At 39.9% G+C, this 23904-nt stretch overlaps 1 protein-coding gene and 1 long non-coding RNA gene across 2 annotated transcripts in view; both read left to right on the forward strand.

The window, feature by feature from the left end:
* The window catches only part of RRM2B (ribonucleotide reductase regulatory TP53 inducible subunit M2B), a 34917-nt gene extending 25145 nt beyond the window's left edge, over positions 1 to 9772 (forward strand). Inside the window, exons 7-9 of the mRNA XM_082601431.1 lie at positions 1753 to 1857; positions 3033 to 3146; positions 6977 to 9772. Coding sequence (XP_082457557.1) covers positions 1753 to 1857; positions 3033 to 3146; positions 6977 to 7129 — 372 coding nt within the window. The 3' untranslated portion in view covers positions 7130 to 9772. The remainder of the gene's footprint in view (positions 1 to 1752; positions 1858 to 3032; positions 3147 to 6976) is intronic.
* Positions 9773 to 12852: 3080 nt separating this feature from the next.
* LOC309791897 overlaps positions 12853 to 23904 on the forward strand; it is a 48879-nt gene continuing 37827 nt past the window's right edge. The window contains exon 1 of the long non-coding RNA XR_014291578.1: positions 12853 to 12877. This is a non-coding gene — a long non-coding RNA (uncharacterized lncRNA). The remainder of the gene's footprint in view (positions 12878 to 23904) is intronic.

Raw genomic sequence — 23904 nt, forward strand, 5'->3', positions numbered from 1 at the left:
TTTCAGGCTTTTTCTTTTTCATTAACCTATATGTCAATATCATGCCATAATAAACTATTTTAATTATTGTAGTTTTTTATGTTTTGATAATTAGTAGGCTAAATCTCATAACTTTTATTTTGAAAGTGTTCTTAAAAGATTCTGCCCATTTAGTCTTCCAGATTAATTTTTTAACTTAGAAACAACCCCACGGGCTTCCCTGGTGGTGCAGTGGTTGAGAATCCGCCTGCCGATGCAGGGGACACGGGTTCGTGCCCCCGTCCGCGAAGATCCCACATGCCGCGGAGCGGCTGGGCCCGTGAGCCATGGCCGCTGAGCCTGAGCGTCCGGAGCCTGTGCTCCGCAACGGGAGAGGCCACAACAGTGAGAGGCCCGCGTACCGCAAAACAAAAAACAAAAAAAGCCACTAGGATTTTGATTAGAGTCGCTTTAAACCTCAAAATTAATTTTATTCCCTTATTGATTTAACAATTACAAGTGCCTGCCTTTGACTTACTCACCTCTGTAATAGGTAGCTAGCTATCGGTTCTAATCAACTCTACGTTGTCACCTTTCAGCAGTTCATTTGAAATTCAGCCTTTGGTAATTTGAAATATCCTCTTGAGTCAAGTGGAGGGGGTATGTTTCACTAGTAAATTTTCTACGATTAGCTATTTAAAGAGGTTTTTTTTTTCTAATGGTTTCTTCTAGGAATGACAATTTAACTAAGTAAATAATCCTTGGAATACAAACCTTGATTTGAGTCTTATCTTTCAATTGTCTGGGTTTTTGTTGTTTCATTTAGAAAAAGCTAAGCAGCTCTGATCTGTAATCCTCTAGAGTGTGTATTCCTTCCACCTTCTCCTCCCTTGTCAGCTTACAGATTCATTTCTTTTTCTTTGTAGTTTAGAAATGTTAATTGACTCTGCCTTGTTGTCAGTCTCTAATTGTTACTTTTGTTTAGAACTCCATCATCTTTCTATGTCTCTGACCTTTCTCTTTTTTTTTTTTTTTGAAATTTTCGTCTGCTGTTTTCAGCTTTATACCATCTGTTCTGTGTTTTGAAATCCCGATTATTGTAGGTTGAATCTCCTTGCTCTGTTCTCCAATTATTTAATTTCTATATCATTTCATATATTTGCATAACTATCCTGTTCTCCAATTATTTAATTTCTGTATCATTTCATATATTTGCATAAGTATTCTGTTCTCAAGGTATTTCACAATTTTGCTTTCTTTTGTCGTTGAGTTATCTGCAATGTCATTTCTGTCTTATACAGCTTCAGATGGTATCCTTAATTCTTCAGTTTCTATTTTCATTACCCTGAATTTATTTTTATCTTGAGCCATCCTTGTTTAATATAACTTGTGTTTTTGAAATCTCTGAGTTTCACCTGTTCTTTAAATACTTAATTGTTTTTCAATCATTTCTTAATTTTTAAAAAAACACTAAAAATGAGCAAATTTGCATTTTGGTTCTTCTTTGTTTTCCTTTCCAAAATGCTTTTGGTTGCAGATTTGTTGTTGTTAATTAATTCTTCTTTCATGTTAATGAACTGAGATTTGCTGGCATTGAAAAATTTTCATTATAGGTTATTATAATTGGCATTTTAATAAGACTTGAAAAGAAGTTCCTGGCCCTGTTAATCCTTCTTCTGTCTTCCAGAAGTTCAGTGTTGCATTCCTAACTGCTTTATATAATGCCTGATATGTTGCTGTGTGAAAATAGCTGATTAAACGTCCTTTGACAGTGATATTTTTCTTCTATTTTAGGGGCTTCACTGTGACTTTGCTTGCCTGATGTTTCAATACTTAGTAAATAAGCCTTCAGAAGAAAGGGTTAGGGAGATCATTGTTAATGCTGTTGAAATTGAGCAGGTAAGCAGGAAAGCTTACATAATTAGCACATCTCTCTTTCTTTGATGTTTGTACCATTATTTCATTAGGTTGACACATGAAATTGCCATTTTGTAGGTCAAAATTGGTATCAGCAATATTATATGGTCAACCTGGCAGTACCAATAGATGATATATTGCAGTTATTATGTCAACTTTATAAGTCAGTCTTTATTATATATTAAGATCTTATGTATACTATAATTTGTTTCAGGACTATTTTTTTGTCTCATTGATCTGTCAAATTTCATGCCATAACAAACTATTTTAATTATCTTAGCTCTCTAGGTTTTTAGCTGCTAGAGAGCAGTGATGGTTTCTTGTTTTGTATTCTTAAACTAGCAGGGTATCTAGCTTGAAGCATGCATCAAATGTTCACAGAATGAATAAATAAATGAATTAGTGAATAGTGAAGTATGGTTTAGGGCATGTAAAGATCTCTAACTAGAAAGACCTGGATGCTTCACTTAGAATGTACTTTTATCATTTTAAAGAACTAGTTGAAAAATAAAATAAGTTTTTAAACTTCTTTTTAATAATGCATACTTTAACAGCCATAGTTTTCATATTGGAAAGAGAGAAAAGGCAGAAATCTTGAATCACTTTTAGAACTAAATCCAAATGGTTAATATGTTTTTTTTTCTTTATTAAAATTTTACCACTGTGTTTCAGTATAATTGGCATTCAGTTTATCTCCCAGTTCCCAGATCCATTTCTATTTCTTTCTCATTTTCTCTATTAATTGAGCTTTCTCTCTTTCCCAGTTCCCTTTCATAGTCATGTTCTCCACAACCATCATCTTAGGTGAATCTTTTTCTGGGTATTTCAGAACAAAGTATCTCCTTTTTTTCTACTGAGAAAGCATATAAATTCAGGTCCTCCAAGTGCTACTTTAAAAAATACCGGTAGTGTAATAGTTTCAATTTACTTTGGCTATATGAGAATGTGAAATAATAATGTGAATAGTAACACCCCAAACATTTTTAAGCAAATGAGCATTGTTTGCCATGTTGAAAGAATTTATCCTAGTGTACTTTCCTTGAACAAGATCAGTGACTTAGAAGATTAATAAAATTAGAACCCTCTTTTTATTTGGAAAACACATACAATTTATTGTTCTTTCTTTCTACTTTATTCTGTTTTTCTTTATATCTCAGGAGTTTTTAACAGAAGCCTTGCCAGTTGGCCTCATCGGAATGAATTGTGTTTTGATGAAACAGTATATTGAATTTGTAGCTGACAGATTGCTTTCAGAACTTGGATTCTCAAAGGTAAGGTGTTTAAAACGTATTACTGCTAGCTAAAATGTTATAGTCAGGTAAGGCCTCTAAAATACATACTATGTTTCACTGAAAGCTTTTGTATCATACTAGTCTATTTTTTAAAATTGTCCACGACAGCCTTATTTTACATCAACAAATTGATTTTATAAAATCCTTAAATGAAACTTAAATGAAATTCATAACAGAAGTACATGCTGATAAATCTTAGAACTAATAAGCTCAATAAATTACATTGTAATACATAATTGTAGGTATCTATTTAACAGGACTATCTTTAAGTAATTGGATTTAATATGCAAATATATGTTTACCCTCAGATAAATCCCCATGTGTCTGTGTTATAATTTGTGGGTTAATGCTTTTAAATAGGAAATCATTATTAGGAAGACATTAACTGTCATAATTTGACTCTTTGAACTCAGTTGTCTTTAAGTTATTTCTGTCATTTTGTTTATCAGAGATAATGTACCTGAATTTTGATGTGTGCTTTTCACATGACTTAAGGGGTGGAGGCTGCAGCCAGACTACCTGGGTTTTAATCCTGATTCCACCACTTTCTAGCAATGTGACCTTAGGCAAGTTGCTTAACCACTGTCTTAGTTTCCTCATCTGTAAAGTGAAGATAATAATAATCCTTACTACAAATTATTGTTGATGAGTTGGTATACTTAAAGCACTTAAAATAGTGTCAGACATATAGTAAATGAACACTAAATGGTCATGTTGTATTCATCATAAGTGGAACATTCACAGAAATTTACTATGTACTATACTATGTTAATTAGAAATTATAGGTTTTGATTTCTCAGCATGGAAATGGAAGTTTAAATTAATGAGAAGAATTATGAAATCCATGATGCTGGGGTAATCATTACCTTTCTTGGTAATACATTTATTTTCTGGTAACTACAAAAATACTATGATGAAAAAGTCAGATGGGGCAAAGATTTTTTGTAATTATAAACTGTAAAATATCACTATTTATATATTTTAGTTACAAGATCCTCTCTTTTTACTGATCATTAATGAGAGAAATAAAGATTATAATTACATTAATATGATCTCTGAAATTTATAAGCTATGTATTAAAAGAAATTGTTTTTTTTCCTAAGTTATACAATATGTTTGTTATAGGAAAGTTAATTTGTTTACTTAAACCTTAAAGTGAACTCACTATCCTTTAACCCACCACCATATCCTCACACCCACTCATCCACATTCTCCTGCTTATTGGAAAACTACACACCCCTGGGTCTAGTTTTTCCTTTGGGAACTTGCTAACTGTAGATATATAAAACATGCCTCCTAAGAAGAAAATCTGGATGTAGTATAAGACATTATTTCTCCACAGGCCTTCAAAATATCTCAATAAATTCCAAAAAGCAGAAATTATACTGACCTCTTAGATTTAATGCAATAAAATTAGAAATTAACAAAAAAAGATTACCAAAAAGTTCCATCTACTTAGAAATTGAGACTATATTCTTTAAAATGGGAGTAAAAATGAAAATATAAACTAATAGAAAATATAAACTAAATGCCATTAAGATTACTATATATCACAACTTGTAGAATGCAGCCAAACAGATCCTCAGAGGAAAATTTGTAGCCTTGAATGTCTATTAAGAAAGCAAGACAATTTAAAATACATGAACTAAACTTTGAACTCAAGGAACTACAAAAAGAATTATTCTTATAATGATAGTTTTTGGTAAAATAAGAGATTATTTAAATTAGCAAATGGTTGTCATTTATACAGAATTCTAAATAGAAGCCACATTAATGTTGTTTTCAACTCTTCTTTTAGTTTTGGCTTAGTCAATAAATATTTGAGTACTTCTATGTGTCAAAACCAAGCTACTTAATTTAGGTTGGTCTTAGTTACTTTGTCCATGACATGAATGATTTGGATCAGATTTTTTGGAAGATACCCAGTTTTAAAATCCAGTGAATCTATGACTGTTGTTCTGTGCTCTTTCCACTGTATCCTGCTGTGAGTGATAACTCACCTTTTCACTGCCTCTTAACAGTATTTCTGACAGGCAATTTCACAGAGTTCCACAACTCAACCACACCCAGCATATGAACTTTTTTTGGAAAAAAAAATACATATAGCTTTTTAAAGATATAAATCACAGAACATGCAGTTCACCTATTAATAAATGTACAATTCAATAGTTTTAGTATATTTGCAGAGTTGTGCAGCTATCACAACACTTTGAGAATATTTTTATCACCCCACAAAGAGACTCTACACCCATTAGCAATCAGTCATTTCCTTTTCTTTCCTCCATCCCCACCATAGCCCTAGGCATTATTAATTTTTTGTCTCTTTAGATCTGCCTGTTCTATAAATCCCATTTCATATAAATGGAATCATATAATATATGATACATACCATATACTGGTATATGGTATATACAAAGCCAGTATAATGTTTGCAAATTTCATTCATGTTAGCATGTATCAGTGCTTTATTCCTTATTATGGCCAAATAATATTCCATTGTATGATTATACCAAATTTTATTTATCCATTTATCAGTCAATGGAGATTTGGGTGGTTTGCTTTTTTGGCTATTATGAATAATGCTGCTATGAACATTCATGTATAAGTTTTTGTGTGAACATATGTCTTCATTTACCTTGGATATATAACTAGAAGTGAAATTGCTGGGTCATATAGTAACTCTGTTTTTAATCATTAGAGGAACTACCATACTGTTTTCCAAAGCCACTGCATCATTTTACATTAACACCAGCAGTATATGAGGGTTCCAGTTTCTCTACATCCTCACTAACACTTATTATCTTTTTTCCTTCCAGTTTTATTGAGATATAATTGACATACAGTACTGTATAAGTTCAAGGTGTGCAGCATAATGATTTGACTTACATACATCATGAAATGATGACCACAATAAGTTGTCTTTTTTTATTACAGCCATTCTAGTAGGTGTGAAATGGTATCTCATTGTAGTCTTGGTTTTCATTTCCCTAATGGATAATGATTTTGAGCATCTTTTCATGTGCTTATTGGCCTTTGTATATCTTTTTTTAGAGAAACGTTTGTCCATTCAGATCCTTTGCCCATTTTTAATTGGGTTATTTGAATATATTCTTATCTGTGGTATTCATAATTCCTGCTGGAATATTCCTAATTTAAAAAAATCCTCTTTTATTGTTCTTCATGGATCACAGAAATATCTCCATTTCCATCAAGCTTTATCTCCAAGCCTGCCTCTTGAATTCAGAAGCAGTAAAAAAGTTTTGTCAACTTATGTGCCACTTTTTGTTTGGGGCTACTATGGACAGCATTTATTCTGTCTTCCCCAATCATGGTTCCTTAACATCAATTTGATGATTATATGTTCTCTTATGAACTAAGAAACATATTTATGTCCACAGTACATTGTTGGTAATTTAATATTTTGTAGTATCATGTAGATGTGACTATCTAATGGTAATACCTGTGAAAAATGCCTATAATATCTATGGTGTTTTAGATTTCTCACACCGTGAAGACATTTTAGTCATTTTAGTTTGGCATTAAATCTTTCATTTCCATTTTAAAATAGTCTTTTTTTCCTTTCTGCTTCTTAGAATACCAGAGATGCTCATATAGTTTCTTTAAGAGGTTAATAGGTGATCTTAGTCATCTTAAAATGTATCAGCCTTGAGTGCCTCCAGGACCCTAGGGAATAGTGTGATCTTTAGGTGACTAGACAGGTGTTGGGAGACCTGAGTTATCTATTGTTCTTCTTGTGGGATATAATTTGGCTTCTTCAGAATGTCTAACAATATTTCTTTTCTTTTCAGGTTTTTCAAGCAGAAAATCCCTTTGATTTTATGGAGAACATTTCTTTAGAGGGGAAAACAAATTTCTTTGAGAAACGAGTTTCAGAGTATCAACGTTTTGCAGTTATGGCGGAAACTACAGATAATGTCTTCACGTTAGATGCAGATTTTTAAAACCCTCCCCATACATATCTAAACTTATCATTGGTAAATAGCAGTCTATTTTTCTCTGCTTAAAAAAAAAAAAACTAAAATATCTTCTTTAGGGCACAGGATTTTGCTCAAAAGGAAATCCAAAACCAAATATCAATCAAGTTGGATTTATAGAAATATGCTTTAATCTTCCTGTTTAACAGTCAGAGTATGACCTCTAAATGCTTTTGTTTCATCACTAAAATAAAAGATGGCATTATATTTGTTAAGAGCATGGCGTGAAGGGTCAGATAAGAGTTTGAGATTCTGTCCTACTTTGTGTGACCCTTGGTAAATCAGTTAATCTCTCTAAACCTCAGTTTACCTATCTTTAAAAGGAATGTAATAGTAGGTCCTAAATTCATAAAGTGTGTATGAGGATTAAGATGCAAAATAAGTTCTTAGCCAATACTGCTGTTGCAGCCTCCTCCTCCTTCCATCTCCCCCTCCTATTATTATTATTGTTGTTGTTAGTAATAGTATTAATTGCAGTGATGTGATAAAATACTCCCATCTCCTCAAAGTAATTGTGATTCTAGGTCCTAAGATCTAGAATTAGATCTTTGTATTTTTAATGTTTTAGGAAGAACATAAAGATTTCCTTAAAAAGATTATAATTTTCATTAACATGAGAATAACTTCTTTGAATTTCTCAGTGTGTAGTTAAGGAAATTTAGTTCTAAGTTGCTTTGGGCAGGATACTTATGGAGTGGAATCTAGGTTATCATGATAGTTGACCTTGTAAGCAAAATGATTCTGCTCCTTCAGAAATTAAAAGGGTAATTTTAGCCAGACATAGCCCTGGAATGTTTAAAACCAGGGTGAATTAGCTAGAATAGCATTTCCCAAAGAGCATTGTAAAAGCTGTTAGCCCCTCTAGATATTTTGTGGGGTGGTGGGTAGAGATTCTGTGGTCAAATGAGTTTGGGAAATATTGTACACTCCATTCCTCTTTAGAATGTATAGTCAGTAGACTGAGACTCAAAGACTGAGAAATTCTGTAGTACATAAACTGATTTCCCCCTGCATATTGCAAACCTACTTAACAAAGATCTGTTTTTCACCTGGTAACATCTCACCTAACTATTGTTCCTCAGAACATAGGTTGGAAAAATCTGGCCTAGATAACCATTCTATACATGGAGGAAGGGCCTGTGGACCAAGCAAGGGAGAACCTGGTAGGGATTATTGAACCATTTCAACTTTGTGCCAAGCTGAGTAATGTACCTATGATTGACCTCAGCTATATTTCTTATACTCCTACACCTCTTATATGCTGTTATGAGATTTAATTCTTCTATGGAACGATGCCTGCTGCATGATAACAGATGGTTAGGGAGACTGAGGAAAGGCCAGCATCTGAGAAGTCTGCTCCCTCTATCATAGGGAACTGTCAAGAGGTAGCCTGAGCCCAAGCAAGCAGTGGGGTTCCCCACTCACAGCAAATTATTTTATACAATTCTGGTTAATAAGGTTTAGAAATTTTCCCTTTGCATACATTTTTGCTCCATTCATTCCACAACTATCTAATGGATTAAAACTGGAAGTTTTCAAGTGGATGCAAAAGGAACAGGCCATAACTTTATCTGTTAAAGAGGATATCAGAAACTTGAGCTATTTTGGCCTATGATAATGCCATTTATTTGTTCAAGGCTTCATAGTTTGCCGAGTGTTTTTGCATCACCTCATTTGATCTCACAACAGCCTTATGAGCTTGACAAAGCAGGTAGTATTGAAATTTATAGATGGAGAGAGTAAGGCTCAGCAAAGTTCAATGACTTGGCCAAGATCTGCTCGTACTCACTGTCCCTACAATGTACTTTTTTTTCTTAGAAGTTGTCATATTTCTGATATTTAGTCCTTTGCCATCCATCTTCACTTACTTTTCCCTATTTTCCCATTAAACTATCACATACTTTAATTAAGGTACCATATACATTAATTAAAGTATCATAATATCATAAACATTTTAACTATATTCAGGAAGTATGTTCAAAGACATTCATCTACTGCCATACAAAAACTTACACTTAAAATTGATAAAATATCGGTAGTGACATCAGAAAGCAAGAAAAAAGTTTTATATTGCATATTCCCTTTGTTTTGAATCCAAATCTTTCTCACAGGTAATTACAGGTGCCTTAATATGAAGCTTATTTATCGTAGCAATAAACCTAACTGTATTGAGATGATATTTTAATACTGAAATACTGGAATTTTAATACACTGGTTTATTATATTCAGTATTCTATCCCCTTTTCCTGGCTTCCAGGTTTCATATTTATTTATTATGTTTAGTGTTTTGGTTCTTAGTTCTTAGGGAATCAAGAAGTTGTGGAATCTCTTTTTAATATTATCTGACAGGCAAAGAAAAAAATTCAGAGTATGTTTATAACTTTTGTTTTAATAGCACATGTATTTAAATCATTGCTATAGCAAAGTTGGTTATTTAAGAATGTAAAAACTAGTTGTTTGATGACAAATTGCATTTGTTAAAAATATTTCCTTGTAGCCATGTAGAATCATGACTTGGAAGGACTCAGGAAGACTGATCCAGTGCTTTCAGACGGGGCTGTTTTGCTGTTCAATTACATACAATAATAAACAATTATTCTTACAATTTAAGCTTACCTCAGTCATGTCTTTATATATGAAATTTTTCCAGTTCTCTCATTTTGGAACATTCAAAATTTTCAGCTCCTTTTGCCACTTTGGTTTTCATTTGTTCATGGAAAACGTAATTATAGAGAAAACACAACAACTTGTATATTTAAAAAATAAATTCTTTCATATTCAGAATTTTGCATTTTACATTTAAATATGCTAATGTCATACCACAGAATTCCCAAATTGCATTTGTGCAGATTAAGCTAAGGGCTGAATGTCACTAACTGCTTTTTGGTGATAAAGAGAGCTGCTGCTGGGCTACAAGAATGCCAGTTTAATCCTGTAACCAGCTATTATATTTTTGAACTAAGTTGAGTGAACTGGTAGCCAACTCAGGAACTCTTCCTCAGCAGAAATCTACATGAGTAGCACAGAAGTGAAATCTGTATATCTTTGTTTTTCCCACCCTTCAAATGGTCTGCTCCTTTTTAGACAGCAACAGGTTTGAAGGAAAATCTAAAATTCCTGAGGCATTAGGACAAAAGAATTTAAGCCTTTAAATTTGGGGCTTAATTCTGTTAAAGAAAATATAGGTGAAAATGAAAGGCTGAAGATTTTTTTTTTTGTACAGGTAAAAACATAACAATTCAGTCTTTTTCTAAGTTTCCAGGAACCTTAACTTATGTATCTGTTTTACAACTGTGTTTTGATTTTTCCAAATGTCTGGTCATTTAGCAAAGCTAGTATCTACTGTTTACACAGAAAGGTTTATTAGGTATGGTGTACTTAAATATTTTTAATGTATTTTACATTATGGTCAGTCCAGCCAATCCTGCATATATAGATTTTTTTTTCCCAAGGAAATGAGTTGTTCTGTTATTTTATTGGTTTAGTACATTAGAATAAACTGTATCATAGCTACATCATTTTGTGTATGTCCTTTTTGAGTAAGAATATTTCTTTGTAAGTGCAGGGGCTATCCTAGTAAAGGAATGTATATATTTTCTATTTGAGTATACAGATAAATACATATTGGTATTACTGTGTTTAACTATTCCCCCTACCACTCTTCTTTGACCTAAATGGGAACCCCCCCCCAGCTCTCTCTCATCTACTTTCTCCCAATCCATGAGCCTGCCTTTCTTTGTGTCTCTTTGTATCCAGCTGAGATTCTACAATCTATTCTATTACTAGTCGTAACATTCTCTATCAATACCCTGAACTGTGTTCTTCATCTGCATTTCTACCTTACATAGAAAATTCAAAGAAATTCCTCCACCCTGTTATGAAGCCACAATCCAGTTTTTCCATGTTTGCACCCTACCAGCCAAATACCGCTAGAGAAAAAGTCATGTAAGACAAATTGGATCTGCTATACATTCATGATTACCTACTGTCTTAGTCCATTTGGGCTGCTATAAAAAACTACCGTAGAGGGCTTCCCTGGTGGCGCAGTGGTTGAGAGTCCGCCTGCCGATGCAGGGGACGCGGGTTCGTGCCCCAGTCCGGGAAGATCCCACGTGCTGCGGAGCGGCTTGGGCCCGTGAGCCATGGCCGCTGAGCCTGCGCGTCTGGAGCCTGTACTCCGCAACGGGAGAGGCCACAACAGTGAGAGGCCCACGTACCGCAAAAAAAAAAAAAAAAAAAAAAACTACCGTAGAGGGTAGCTTAAACAAGACATTTATTTCTCACAGTTCTCAAGGCTAGGAAGTCTGAGGTCAAGTTGCTGACATCAGTGTCTGGTGAACCTTGCTTCCTGGTTTATAGACAGCTGTCTACTGGCTGTGTCCTCACATGGAGGGAGTGGTAACGGAGCTCACTGAGGGCTCTTTTACAAGGGCACTAATCCCATTCATGAGGGCTCTGCCCTTATGACCCAATCACCTCCCAAAGGCCCCACCCCAAATATCATACTGGGGGATTAGGTTTCAACATGAATTTTGGTGGGACACAAACATTTAGGTTTATAGCACCTCCGTCAGCATTGTCTGACAATCATACTATAGTTTCCTGGTAAGCTTGTTCTCCATTCTCCTCAATTGCTTTTTCACGCTGTTTCCTCTGCTCCTACCCTCACTCCTCAAAGAGGAACCTATATCATCTCTTTTTCTTTTTGGACTTTGGGCACACAAGAGAGATTCTCAGAGTCAGCAGAAAATTTTGACAATTTAGGAGTTGTAAATCTAGAACCTAAGAACTTGGCAGTAGAATCCAAGATAGCAATTTCTACGCATGATTTCTGTTCTGTGCAGTCATTACAATCAGAGGGAGATTAAGGAGAATATCTGTTTTGCCCTCCCTTCTGGGAATAACAGCCACTTGATTCTGGGAGCTGTTGCTCCCACTCCCACCATGTGGTTCTTGCAGGGCTGCCAAAGCTACTTCATCTGCACAATGTGTACTTCATATGTTTGGGCACAAGTGTGAGGCATGTGATCCAGGCAGGGCCGGGTCCTTACCTAAGGTTTTCTAATTGAAACTAAAGGAAAAGGATCACTTTTATTCTAACAACAAAACTAGAGAAAGTGTCCTACCTCTAACTCCCCCTGAGGTCCAGTCTTATCCCAATTCTTTACAACCTTTCATTGTCAAGGTAATAAATGCCTACATTTTGCCTAAGATAGTTCAAGTTAAGTTTCTTGATTGGCAACCAAAAAGACCCTAAAAGCAGAAATTGGCTCCTGGAAACAAAACAAAAACAAAGTGATTGGCAAGAACCAGCGTGTTCATGTGTGTATCAGTCCAGGAGCTGAGAGCCTGGAGTTTGCACCTTGAGCCCAGGGTTTGCACCTTGGGTGGACCCTGAGAGCCGGGTGTTTGAGTCTTCAGTGAAAGTGAAGTACTGTCTGGAGGACAAGGTGAAGAGTAGGAGAGGGAGGTAGAGCTGAGTTGTGAGTCTCAGAAGAGCAGGGTTTTTTACAGAAGAATGTGGCGTCTGTAGTCTGCACACTCATCCTGCAATGAAAAAACAGCTGTCCTTGTTTTACGTGGCCTTTTTAGGTGACTTGTGCATCTGGGCTTTCTGCACCGTACGCCACCTCTCACAACCACATCTGCGCTCTGTTCGTTTCTCCGAGTTGGCGTGTTTACACATCATAGGGAAAGAGAGCATCGCCAGTTTGTGTGAGTAATGGTCAAAGGGAATATTCTTTTTTTTTTTTTTTTTTTTTTTGCGGTACGCGGGCCTCTCACTGTTGTGGCCTCTCCCGTTGTGGAGCACAGGCTCCGGACGCGCAGGCCCAGCGGCCATGGCTCACGGGCCCAGCCGCTTCGCGGCATGTGGGATCCTCCCGGACCGGGGCACGAACCAGTGTCCCCTGCATCGGCAGGTGGACTCTCAACCACTGCGCCACCAGGGAAGCCCGAGAATGTTCTTGATATTGCCTCACCAGAACAATAGTGTCCAAGTTCTAAGAGGAAAAATGTGTGCTTCACTGTATCTTGAACATTTAATTCTCAATAAAATAATATTTTGTACATACCTTAGCATTTATAAGGTGATTTTTGCAATCATATTATTCTAATCATTTCATTGGTTCCCTAATTTTATGAGGAACTACTGTGTCATAATAATAGTTTATAAGGGATCTGAGGCTTAGACAAGTTACTTGCCCAAGCCCATGCAACGAGTAAAAGCTAGAGGCAGGACTCCAACCCAGCTGTCATGGCTTTAAATCCCATCATTTTTTCACTGAGTGTACCCAAATTTCTATTCCTACTACTGCTGGAAGGCTTTGGCTTCCTGCGGGTGGTACCTGCTCTGGAAGATCCTGGAAATGTTTTGCCTGAGGTCGCGTTTCCTGACTTCCTCATGGTGGAGCCCTTGAGCCACTGGTTTCTCAGCCTAGAGGCTGCTCCTTCGCTGCGGAGCTAAGGAGTTAGATTTTGAAGAAAGACGACTGTTTCCAGTCCAGCTTGGGCTGCTTGGCCAGAACGAGGCCTCTGGAAACATAGAAGGAATTCACGCTCAGCACTGGCCCTTTAGAAGGGCAAACTCCCAACAAAAGCCCACAGGGAACGCGCCCCCTGGCTGGCTGGATAGAGATGAAAGTCTAGGTGACAGTGCCACAAAGGAAGCCCTGCATTTTAGCACCAACTGAAAGAGGAAGATCCTCTTTCCATAAACGATGCCAAGCAGCTATGAAACAACTGACAAACCACACACGCTTGTGAGGCATCAGAGCCTCGGACTAGTCACAGAGTCCCTTTGGCTTCTGCATGAGTTGGAGGGAGGGTGTGGTAGAGGGGAGAGGGGATGGTGGAGAGGGGAGGGTCAGAAATGGCAAAAAGGTGGCACTTACCCTCTGGTGCATTCTGGGAGGATCTGGGGATGGAGGGAACGTACTAGCTCTTGTCTATTGTACCTGAATAGGTCACGTGAGTTCCTTTGGCCCTGGTTACCTGCGGCTCTCCTCTGCCTTGGTCTGAGGAGGGTGATCTATGTGGTCGGGGCAGGATGGGGGTATTTGCAGAATTCGGAAATGGGAAGCAGGTTTCCTGGGAGTTAGGGGCCATTAAAAGATGCTTCATCCTATGAAGCCTAAATCTTCTTTTTTCCTTAACAATTCCTTTATTTTTGAGGCTTTAGGTGTATTACTTGGGAGTGAATCTGGGTCCAATACTGTATTATATTCCCTGTGAAGAGCAGGGCCCCACTGGCAACACTTTACACCTGCTGCATAGCCACAGGCTTGTTAAAACACGGAGTGCTGGGCCTCACAGTGTTTGCTTTGCTGCTGTGGACGAGCTCAAGAATTTGCATTCAGAAATTCCACTCCTGGGTATATGTCTGCTGGTCTTGGAGAGTCTTGGGGAGAGGCAGGAGGCAAGTGCAGCTCACCCTGGGGACATAGACACTGGAGGCAGCCAGCCCTGGGAGCCCACCACTGCCAGGTACCACTGTGGAATCCTCCCTCTAGCCTCAATCTGTCTTGACCCAGTTAACTCACTTGCAACCCACAGAAAGTACCTCCAAATGTGGGACACTGCTATTGTGAGATGTGGGAGAGCACAGGCTTTAGAGCCAAACTACTTGATTCAAATCTTGGCACTACCATTTACTGGCTGGATTTTGGCAAGTCATTATCTGTAAAGGTGGGAAGAAAAACAGTGTGGACGTCTTGTGTTGTTGTATAAATACACAGAACACTTAAAAGAGCACTCAGCACATAGTAAGCACTCAACAACTGATGCTATTATCTTATAGCTTCTGTCTAGCACTAAAATTCTAACTCTATGCCTGGAACATTCCTATTAGTTTAGAGAGACCTTAAAATCAATAGTTCCTGTAAGGCTGAGCTATGGGCCTCTGGCTTTGTCACCTCTAACAATTTCATCATAGTATAGGTTTCATTTCCATCTTACAGACTGATTTTTCAATTTTTTAATATAAATTTCTAAATGGTCTTAGTATCTAGCATTTTAGTTGGCTGGGAAATATACTTGTGTGTTTCCTTAGCAAATAAGACAGCTTTACTCTGCCTACAGCATTAGGAGCAAGTGAAATTCAGTTCACTTTAATTATCTATACAGGTTTAACGTCGCTTTTTGCTGTTTTTACGAACATTCCCTTTTAAGGCTAATGAACAAATCACAAGCCTTCATAAAGAATAATTCCCATTTGGTTCTACGGGTAGCGAAGTCAAGTAGCTGTAGTGCCACAATGTATCACAGCTCTGAGAAGAAGCTTCACTCCCAGTAGATATTATCCTGCTGTTCCTACAATGGATTGAGACCTTGAGGGTCCAGGTTTGTGGCTCCTCTGCCTTGAAAGCCACTCATTGCACAAGGTGGGATTCAGACTGGCTTTCATTTGCAGTAGGGACCTCAGTTTGAGCCTAGGCACCACCACTGGGATTCAGGCATGGCTGGTATTTTGAGAGAACTGGTGTGGTGGCTCATCTGAAGTTTCTTTGCATGGGGTCTCCTGGGAGAGGATCAGCTCTGGGGCAAGGAGGAGACAGATCTGATGGGTTTGACCCAAGCGCTTGGATGGGGCAGAGATTCTGAATGTAGTACGGAGGCCGTTGTGCAAACCCTCCCAGGTAGGACAAGGGTGAAGCTAGAGTTTGAAACAGTGGTTTTACAGAACCTTGCCCATGTTGGGATACAAACCACACCAAGGATAATACAAAGAGGAGAGGTCCATTCCCCTTTCCAAGCCATCTTGTAATCGACTTTGGTGGCTGGCAGAGCAAGGGGGTTCTTGGTTGTTCCACCTTCTTGCTGTTGTAAACACACACACACATATGCATAGACATGTCCATATACAACCTTATACGTTTCCATGATTTTCCCCTGGGACAAATTGGGTCAAAGGATTGCAGAATTCTGAAGCTGTCCTATTTTTAAAAAAAAAAAACTATGTATGGAAGTAAAATATGCATACAAAGACAGGTCTGTCTTTTTTTTTCTTTAAAATAATAGAGATGTTTATATGTAAAACTTTCTTTTTACTAAAACTGTAGATATATTCTAAAACCTTTTCTTTGGCCTCAGAAGTGGAATTTTTGTTTTTATTTTTGTTTTGGCCACATTTCTATTTATTCCTATGGCAGATATGCTTGGCAGTGACCTCCAAAGCCATCCCCAACCCTTGCCTATTTCCAATGACAGAAGTTGGGAAAGCCACACACTTGCTTTCCCAGATTCCCTTGTAGCTAGGCGTGGCTAAGCAGCCCAGTTTGGCTAATAAAACATGAAGGAAACCTGCTGGGGTCTTATGGAGAAATAAGTTTTCCTCTCTGCTGAGAGTGAGTCTTATGAAAAGAAAATCTCTGCCAAAAATGCTCCTTTGTGCCCTGCCTTCAAAGAGTTGTGTGAGGATGTAATCCTTGGATCAGTGGCAGCCATCTTGTGACCATGAGGCAACAAGCATGAGGAGAAACAAACAGGGCAAGATATTGGGTGATGGGAAGAGGTAAAAGGCAAAAGATGCCTGGGTTTTGAAGATACTGTTATATGGCTAGACCAGCCTTGGAAACTGCTACCTCCTGTTTTCTGTTCCATGAGACAATAAGTACCAAGATTACCTGGGCTATTCTTACTCATGGCTTCTATTACTTATAACAAATGCATCTTAATTGAAACATGCTCCCCTTTTTTAAACAATTCAAAATGAGATCATTATCCTTCTCCTCTTATCCTGCATCCCTTACCCATAACGTGGTTTCAGTACTCCCACTCTGATTACATTCTTTACAAAACATTTAAAAATGTTAAGACACCCAGGTCCATTTTTCAGCAATTCTGGCATCCTTCACAAATGTCCATTCCCACCCAGCCCTGGTTCAGCTTGGCTTTTCCACCTTTCGGCAGAGGACACAAGGTAGCCCTGAGCCGTCAGCTGCCTTCCTTGTGGCTTCACCCTGCCGTCCACCCAACTCCCCATTCCCCATGGCAGCAAGGCAACAGAAGGTGTCCAAGGCACTCTTGGGTTCTGCTATTGGGTTGCCCTGCCTGCTTCTCATTTCAGGACTGAACCCCAGCACCCCTGAGGAGGGGCGACAGTGGATGGGATCTCTGTGCTGCCTTTTAACTGAGACCATGTTAGAAATGCTTAATGTTCAAGCCAGAACCTTTGTTCTGAAAATAGTACGCAAGGCGCTCGTGCCTAGAATACGAAGAGCTCAGGGATTCTTTCAGATTCAAAGACAGCTGGATTCGTTTTCCCTTCCACAGGTATGTTTGGACTGAGAGAAATGTTTGATTATGTTACCCCTGAATGGCTGGTCTTCTGTTGTGATTTAACTAATATTCAAGTTTCCTGTGACAGGAATAAATTACAGGGCTTATTCTATCCTGTAGCCCATACCTTTCACAAGCAGCCTGGTGGGAGACTGTGGAAGTGCTTGCTCATGCTGGGTGGGAAGGGGCAGGCAGGTAAGGAATGCCCCCTTCCTTGCTTCGGGCTCAATACCTGAGGCGAGAGTGGAAGGGGGTGGGTCAGAGGCTCAGGTGGAGATACTGCAGGTGCATTTGGCACCAGTATGTGGTACAGTGAAAACAGTACTGGGTTGGGAGTCACAGAGAGCAGTAAAGTGGGAAGATGAAATACAATGGTCAGGCAGATGAGAAAGATCTCAGTTCTACCATTTATTGGCCATGTGACCTTGGGTGAGTGGCTTAAACCCCTCTGAACCTCAGTTTTTCTATCTGTAAAATGGGGATGCCTTTTGATTTGAAGTTTAAAAGAGTATGAGGTGAGCAGTTCACTTCAGTAAAATAAGGAACCCGGATCTGAGCTGGGTGTACAAAGGGAAGAGTGCTGGGTGAGTGGAGACAGGAGTCAGTTCTCAGTTTGTGCCTGAGCTGGTCTTGGGGAGTTTTAATTGTTAAATAGTTTAAAGTGGTAGCCGACTCTCCTGTGGTCAGGCCAGGCCTTCCTTAAAGCTGTGTTACTCTCAGGATAACCACTTGCAGGTTTATTTTATAGAGAAGGAGACTAAGGTCAGAAAAGTCAGGAACCTTGCCCAAGATTCCACAGCTATTGCAAGTTAAAGCAATAGTAACTGGAACTAGACCTAGGCAATCAGTTTTAACTTTAAATCTTCCTTGATAACTTGGCTTTTAAAACTTTCAGCCCACCAAGGGTAAAATGAATAAATTTCAGGCAATCCCCACCCTTGGTGCCCTTTCACCTCCCCTTACCCTCCAAACTTTCTCAACTATGAATTTTCCCACAGCTAACCTCATACTCAGTAGAAAACTTCCCCCCAAACTCAGAAACAAGATAAGGATGCCCACTCACATCACTGCTATTCATCATAGTACTGGAAGTTCTGGTCAGAGTAATTAGGCAAGAAAAAGAAATAAAATGCATCCAAATTGGAAAGGAAGAAGTGAAACTATCTGTTTTGCAGTTGACAATTTTACATATAGATATGAATTTTTTAAAATTTATAAAATTTTAAACTTGTTCAGAATAAAGTGTAAAAGGCTGATGACCTATGAGTATTTTCTCTCAGAAGTATTTACTCTCAAATCAGTGCAGTAAATTCTGCATGTGAAATTTGTTGCATCAATCAGCTGGTACAAACTTTTTTTTTATTCTTAACTTTTCCATGGCCACTGAAATCACTGCCCTGCCCACATTGTCACATATTGCATCTTCCCAGGCCCCTTTCTCCTCTTTCTTTCTCCAGTTTCCTCCCATCCTCCTCTTTTCACCTGTTTGAGGGAAGGATGGGCTCTATCAGTGGTTCTTAAGGTGTGGTAGCTGGATGAGCAGCATCAGCATTACTTGGAAACTTGTGAGAACACAAATTCTCTGGCCCTGCCCAGGCTTACTAAGTCGGAAAACCTGGGTTGAGGTCCATAGATCTGTGGTTTAACAAGCCCTCCAGGTGTTCCAATACACACCCAAGTTTGAGAACCACTGGACTATGGAATAGAGTTAAAGCAGTAATTTATGCCTGTCAGAGAATGTTGGAATATTAGCTAAGTAATGGCAGGAAATAAGTCAGTGGCAATACAGTCAGACGTGTTGCACGTAGAATGCCAACCCTGGCTTAGCTCGGCATCTTGGCAAGGGCTGCTTGTTGGGCTGTTGCCTGGGCCCTGCCCTGGCCCCCTAGAGCTCCTGGGCCTCTGCCTGGCTCACTCTTCAGCCCCTCTCCCTCTTCCTGGCCCTTCATGCACTCTGGCTCTTTCCTAGGCTGAGGAAGATACCAGCCACTTCAGTTTGGTAACACTGAATTCTAGATAGCTTCCTCCTACCTATCACTCCAGATTTTGGTTCTGGGTCTCTGAAGTCTTGGAGGCTCAGCATCTTGAACATTTAATTCTCTATTACAAGCGCATGGAAATGATTGCACTGAAGTTCCCATCACTGGAGATGGTTCCTTTGTGTCTTCCCTGTCATTGGGAAGACACATTTTCTTCATCCAACCCTCAGAGAAATGGCACCTGGTTTATCTGCCTACTTCATTTGTTCAAGGATCCTTTCACTACTGATCTCATTCTCATCAAAGTGCAACTATATGGAGAGTTACGGAGGCCCTCAGATGAGAAGGTGAGAAGGTGGAAATTTTGTTACCTTTGAGATTAGCAGCAGTAAGATTTTCTTCAAAGGTTATTCCTGCTACCAGAGGTAACTTGTGTGAGGAGAGGGACCTGGATAGTGAGCCTTGGCAGTCATGGTATGCAGATTTATTTTCAGCGTGGAAGTTAAAATATCCCCAACTTTTGGCTATATGTGCAAGCCTGGTGGTGTATTACTGTAAGCCAGTGTTCGTCAAAGCTTGGGCCTTAGTTCACTGGCTTGGGAAGTGCCTGAGGGACCTGTTAGAACATTCTTGGGCCCCACCTTATATCTGCTCATTTAGACTTTCTGGGGGTGGGCCCAGAATTTACGTGCTTGGAGAGAATCTGGAAGTAATTCGTTATGTACCCCAAGATTTGAGTAGGTGTTAGATTAATTCTAGTCAGGATTTGCCCCGGAATAATCCATGTAATATGAGTCATGTTGTAACCAGGCTCAGCTGTTATTGTAAATGCCCCCATTTTGTAAATGCTTCTTCTTGGCTGTCAGGAAATCATGGCTGAGTCAGTTTGTGGGTACAAATGAAGCCCCACTCAAGTCAATCTTCCAAATTTCCTGTTCTTGCCCTCACCTGCTCCTGTGAAATCCCCAGCCCCAGGTATTTTGAGAGGCTGGCAAAGGTTGCCTCTCGTGGCTCGTGATCCAGGCACAGCCACCACAGGGGTCTGCTGCCATTTCCTCTCTGTCCCTGGCTCCCCCTGACACTGTCCTCCACTCAACAAGAGACTCCAGTGGTGCCCAGTGTGAAAACACCAGTGTCTGTGTCACAGTGTCATCTCCTGGCTCTGGACTTAGTGCAGAGGCGGGGAGAATAGTTCCGTCTCCAACTTTGCACCTTACTCATCGCCAAGGTCCCAAAGCAGTGCTCTGTATGCATAATGTCTTTCAAATTCCCTCATGAAAACGGTTCCTCCAGCATCTGCCTCAAATTTTTCTTCAGAGGGGTTTAAAAATAGTCCTGGGGATTGTCTCTCTCTCTCTCTCTCTCTCTCTCACACACACACACACACACACCAACCACACACACAATGCCCCTTAGGTCTACCAACCCGTGCAGATAAACACCCTAACCGCTAGTTCTTCAAGGATCCAGACCCCAGATTCCAGTCGGAACTAAACTAGGACATCCTGATATTTAAATACGTGCTGGACACTAAGTTTATTAGAGCCTTTCAGGGCAGGAACACAAAGTCTCTGACTTTAGATTTCTCAGTCCATTGTCTAGTGGTGTAGCCAGAACCCCAGTAGCCACAGAGATCTCCCTCCTTCCTATAGAGCCCCCTCGCAACTGAGAACAGCTGGTAATTTTGCTCTGCAAACTCAGTTTCACCCAAGAAGGTTGATCACAGTGTTCCGAGCACAGATGGCCTCTTTGGAGCCCTTTGCTGCTGAAGTTTGGCTCACCAAGAGAAGAGGTACTTTTTAGAGATAGTTCTGTGGCTAGCAGGGAGAGTCTGAGTGGGACTTTTAAAAATGTTAAATTGGGCTTCCCTGGTGGCGCAGTGGTTGAGAGTCTGGCTGCTGATGCAGGGGACACAGGTTCGTGACCCGGTCGGGGAAGATCCCACATGCCGCAGTGCGGCTGGGCCCGTGAGCCATGGCCGCTGAGCCTGCGCATCCGGAGCCCGTGCTCCGCAACGGGAGAGGCCACAACAGTGAGAGGCCCGCGTACCGCAAAAAAATAAATAAATAAATAAAATGTTAAATAAAAATGTAATTCTAAGAATTCACTTTCATTGCATAGCTAAGTGTCTTGGAGTATGTGTCTCTCACTCATAGGGTTTTTGATTTTGTTTTTTTCCCAACTTGATGTATTAACACTTAGTTCTTTAGCCCTGGGACAATTACCAACTTGATAGAATCATCACAGACTGGACCAGAAGGCAGCCTGCCTCTCGTAGGGCTGTTGTCTGAGAGAATCCCACACTGACCTTCAGCTTGTCTGACCACCAGGTCCTGTAGGGATCTGGACAAAGTTCACTACCCAGTGAATTCTGCTGTTGTCTTTACTATTGAATCTAGAAGGCGGATCATGGTTTTCTCTGAAAGTTTAGTCTCAATGCTTTTGTTAGGAAGGGAAAGGAGGAGTGGAGTGACTCTAAAATGGATGTAACTGGGGCTTAATTTCAAAGGTCACAGATCTGGCCATCAGATGCCAAAATGAATGTAAGATCAATCCCCCATACGCAGCATTAAGATAGGAAATTATGCAGAAATGTTGCATGATGCTTGGGCCTTTAGATTAAGGATATAAATAGGGGTTGGAGTGGAATGAGGAGGTACCATGGATGGATTTCTTTGGAGAGAAATGCTATTCTGTTGTGAGCCCCCCTCTTTTGCAGGGAGAGGTGAAGGTACTTCCATTTCACATCTAGCGAGGGGCTTCCATGGGACTCACTGGCGAGCTTGACCTGTTCTCTCTGCACTAGAGAAACAGGGGAGGGATCTGTGTTCACAAGCGAGAGAATGCAAGTGCTGTGGCCCAGAACTGAAGTGGTTGTGCTGGGGTGAACTTGTAGGAATTCCCATGAACCAGGGAGAAAGAGCTGGCTTGGATCTGCCTGAATCCTACCCAAGATGGCTCTTGCCAGAAGGAAGGGCACTCCAACAGTGAGGATATGTGTGGAGTGGACCCCCAGGAAAGCAGAAGCCAAGGGGATCTGAAAGCTGCCAGATTAAGGAAAGCTGCATCCCTTACCTTGTGGGATTACAATTGTAGTCGTCCATGGGGGACTCCTCCCCAAGTCTTCAGAAGACCCCCCAAAGGAAAGAACCAGCGTTAAACAGCTGCCAGTCTAGCTGCGGGAAGAGCCAGTTTCAGGAAGTGATTTCCTGTTCGCTACCACACCTCTGCCCTGTACAGGAGGAGAGGTAGAGGAGAAGCCGGAAGTGCCCTGCCCAACAGCTTCTTCGTGAAAATTAGGGAAAACTCTATGAATGTAAGTGGTGGCCCTCCCCCAACGTGGTTCAGCACCCAGTTTGCACAATTGTAAATGATGATCCTGAGACAAAACCAACCACATCGCTTTTTGCCACCGTAAGAAAATAGATTTGAACTGGGGGATGTCGGGCGGAGGAGGTATATTTGGTGTATTTTATGCTGAATCAAGTTAAAAGTTTTAATTAATATCTTGGACTGGACATTCAAATCATTCAGTTGATTTGTATTTGCAACTTATGGACACTAGGAGAGTGTATAACTCAAGAAGGAATAAAAAAGTTTTCATCCAGGGGCAGGGAAATAGTATGCTCATGAAATTAATTTTAAAATGTCATTGGGTGACAAAAATAAAGTTGCGTTTTGATTGCAACCCAATTTGTGCTTATTTAACGTACGAAGGAGGAAGAAAGGAGAGACTGAAATATTAAGTGAGTTGAATTGAATGAATTTACCTTACAGGTTTGAACAATTGTCTATATCAGAAAAATAGCAAACAGGTTTAACTCATGTACTGGGACTTTTTTTTTTTTTTTCTGGTACGCGGGCCTCTCACCGCCGCGGCCTCTCCCACCTCCCACCGCGGAGCACAGGCTCCAGACGCGCAGGCCCAGCGGCCATGGGTCACGGGCCCAGCCGCTCCGGGGCACGCGGGGTCCACCCAGACCGGGGCACAGAACCTGTGTCCCATGCATCGGCAGGCGGACTCCCAACCCCTGCGCCACCAGGGAAGCCCTACTGGGACTTTTTTAAGTTGAAGAGTTACAAGCAATGGATTCCAGGTAAGGCAATGAAGGGAGATAAACTTGAACCCCTGGAAAGAGCCCAACTGATGTTGCTGGGAGAGTGAAGATGAGGTTCTCTAGGGAATGGAATTGTCACACTAAACATAACAAATATAGATCATGGCTCAAGGCCATCATCTTCATTGTAGGAACTGGTGGATTGATAAATATCCTATTTGGTAGAGGACTTTGAGGAAAGGTCTGCAAGGAGAATGTAACTGCTGGCACTTAGTTCTTTTGCTGCTGGCAACCAGATACTGAGATCCCTCGTAAATACTGGGTACGTGGCTAACCTAATTAAAGGGAGTCCTTACATAAGACATCAAGATTAACACCAGGTGCTTGGCTGGATTTGCCCAAGGTTCACTAGCTAGGACTGGTTTGT

The sequence above is a fragment of the Mesoplodon mirus genome (genome assembly GCF_964341445.2).
Source record: "Mesoplodon mirus genome assembly, chromosome: 16".
Classification (NCBI taxonomy): domain Eukaryota; kingdom Metazoa; phylum Chordata; class Mammalia; order Artiodactyla; family Ziphiidae; genus Mesoplodon; species Mesoplodon mirus.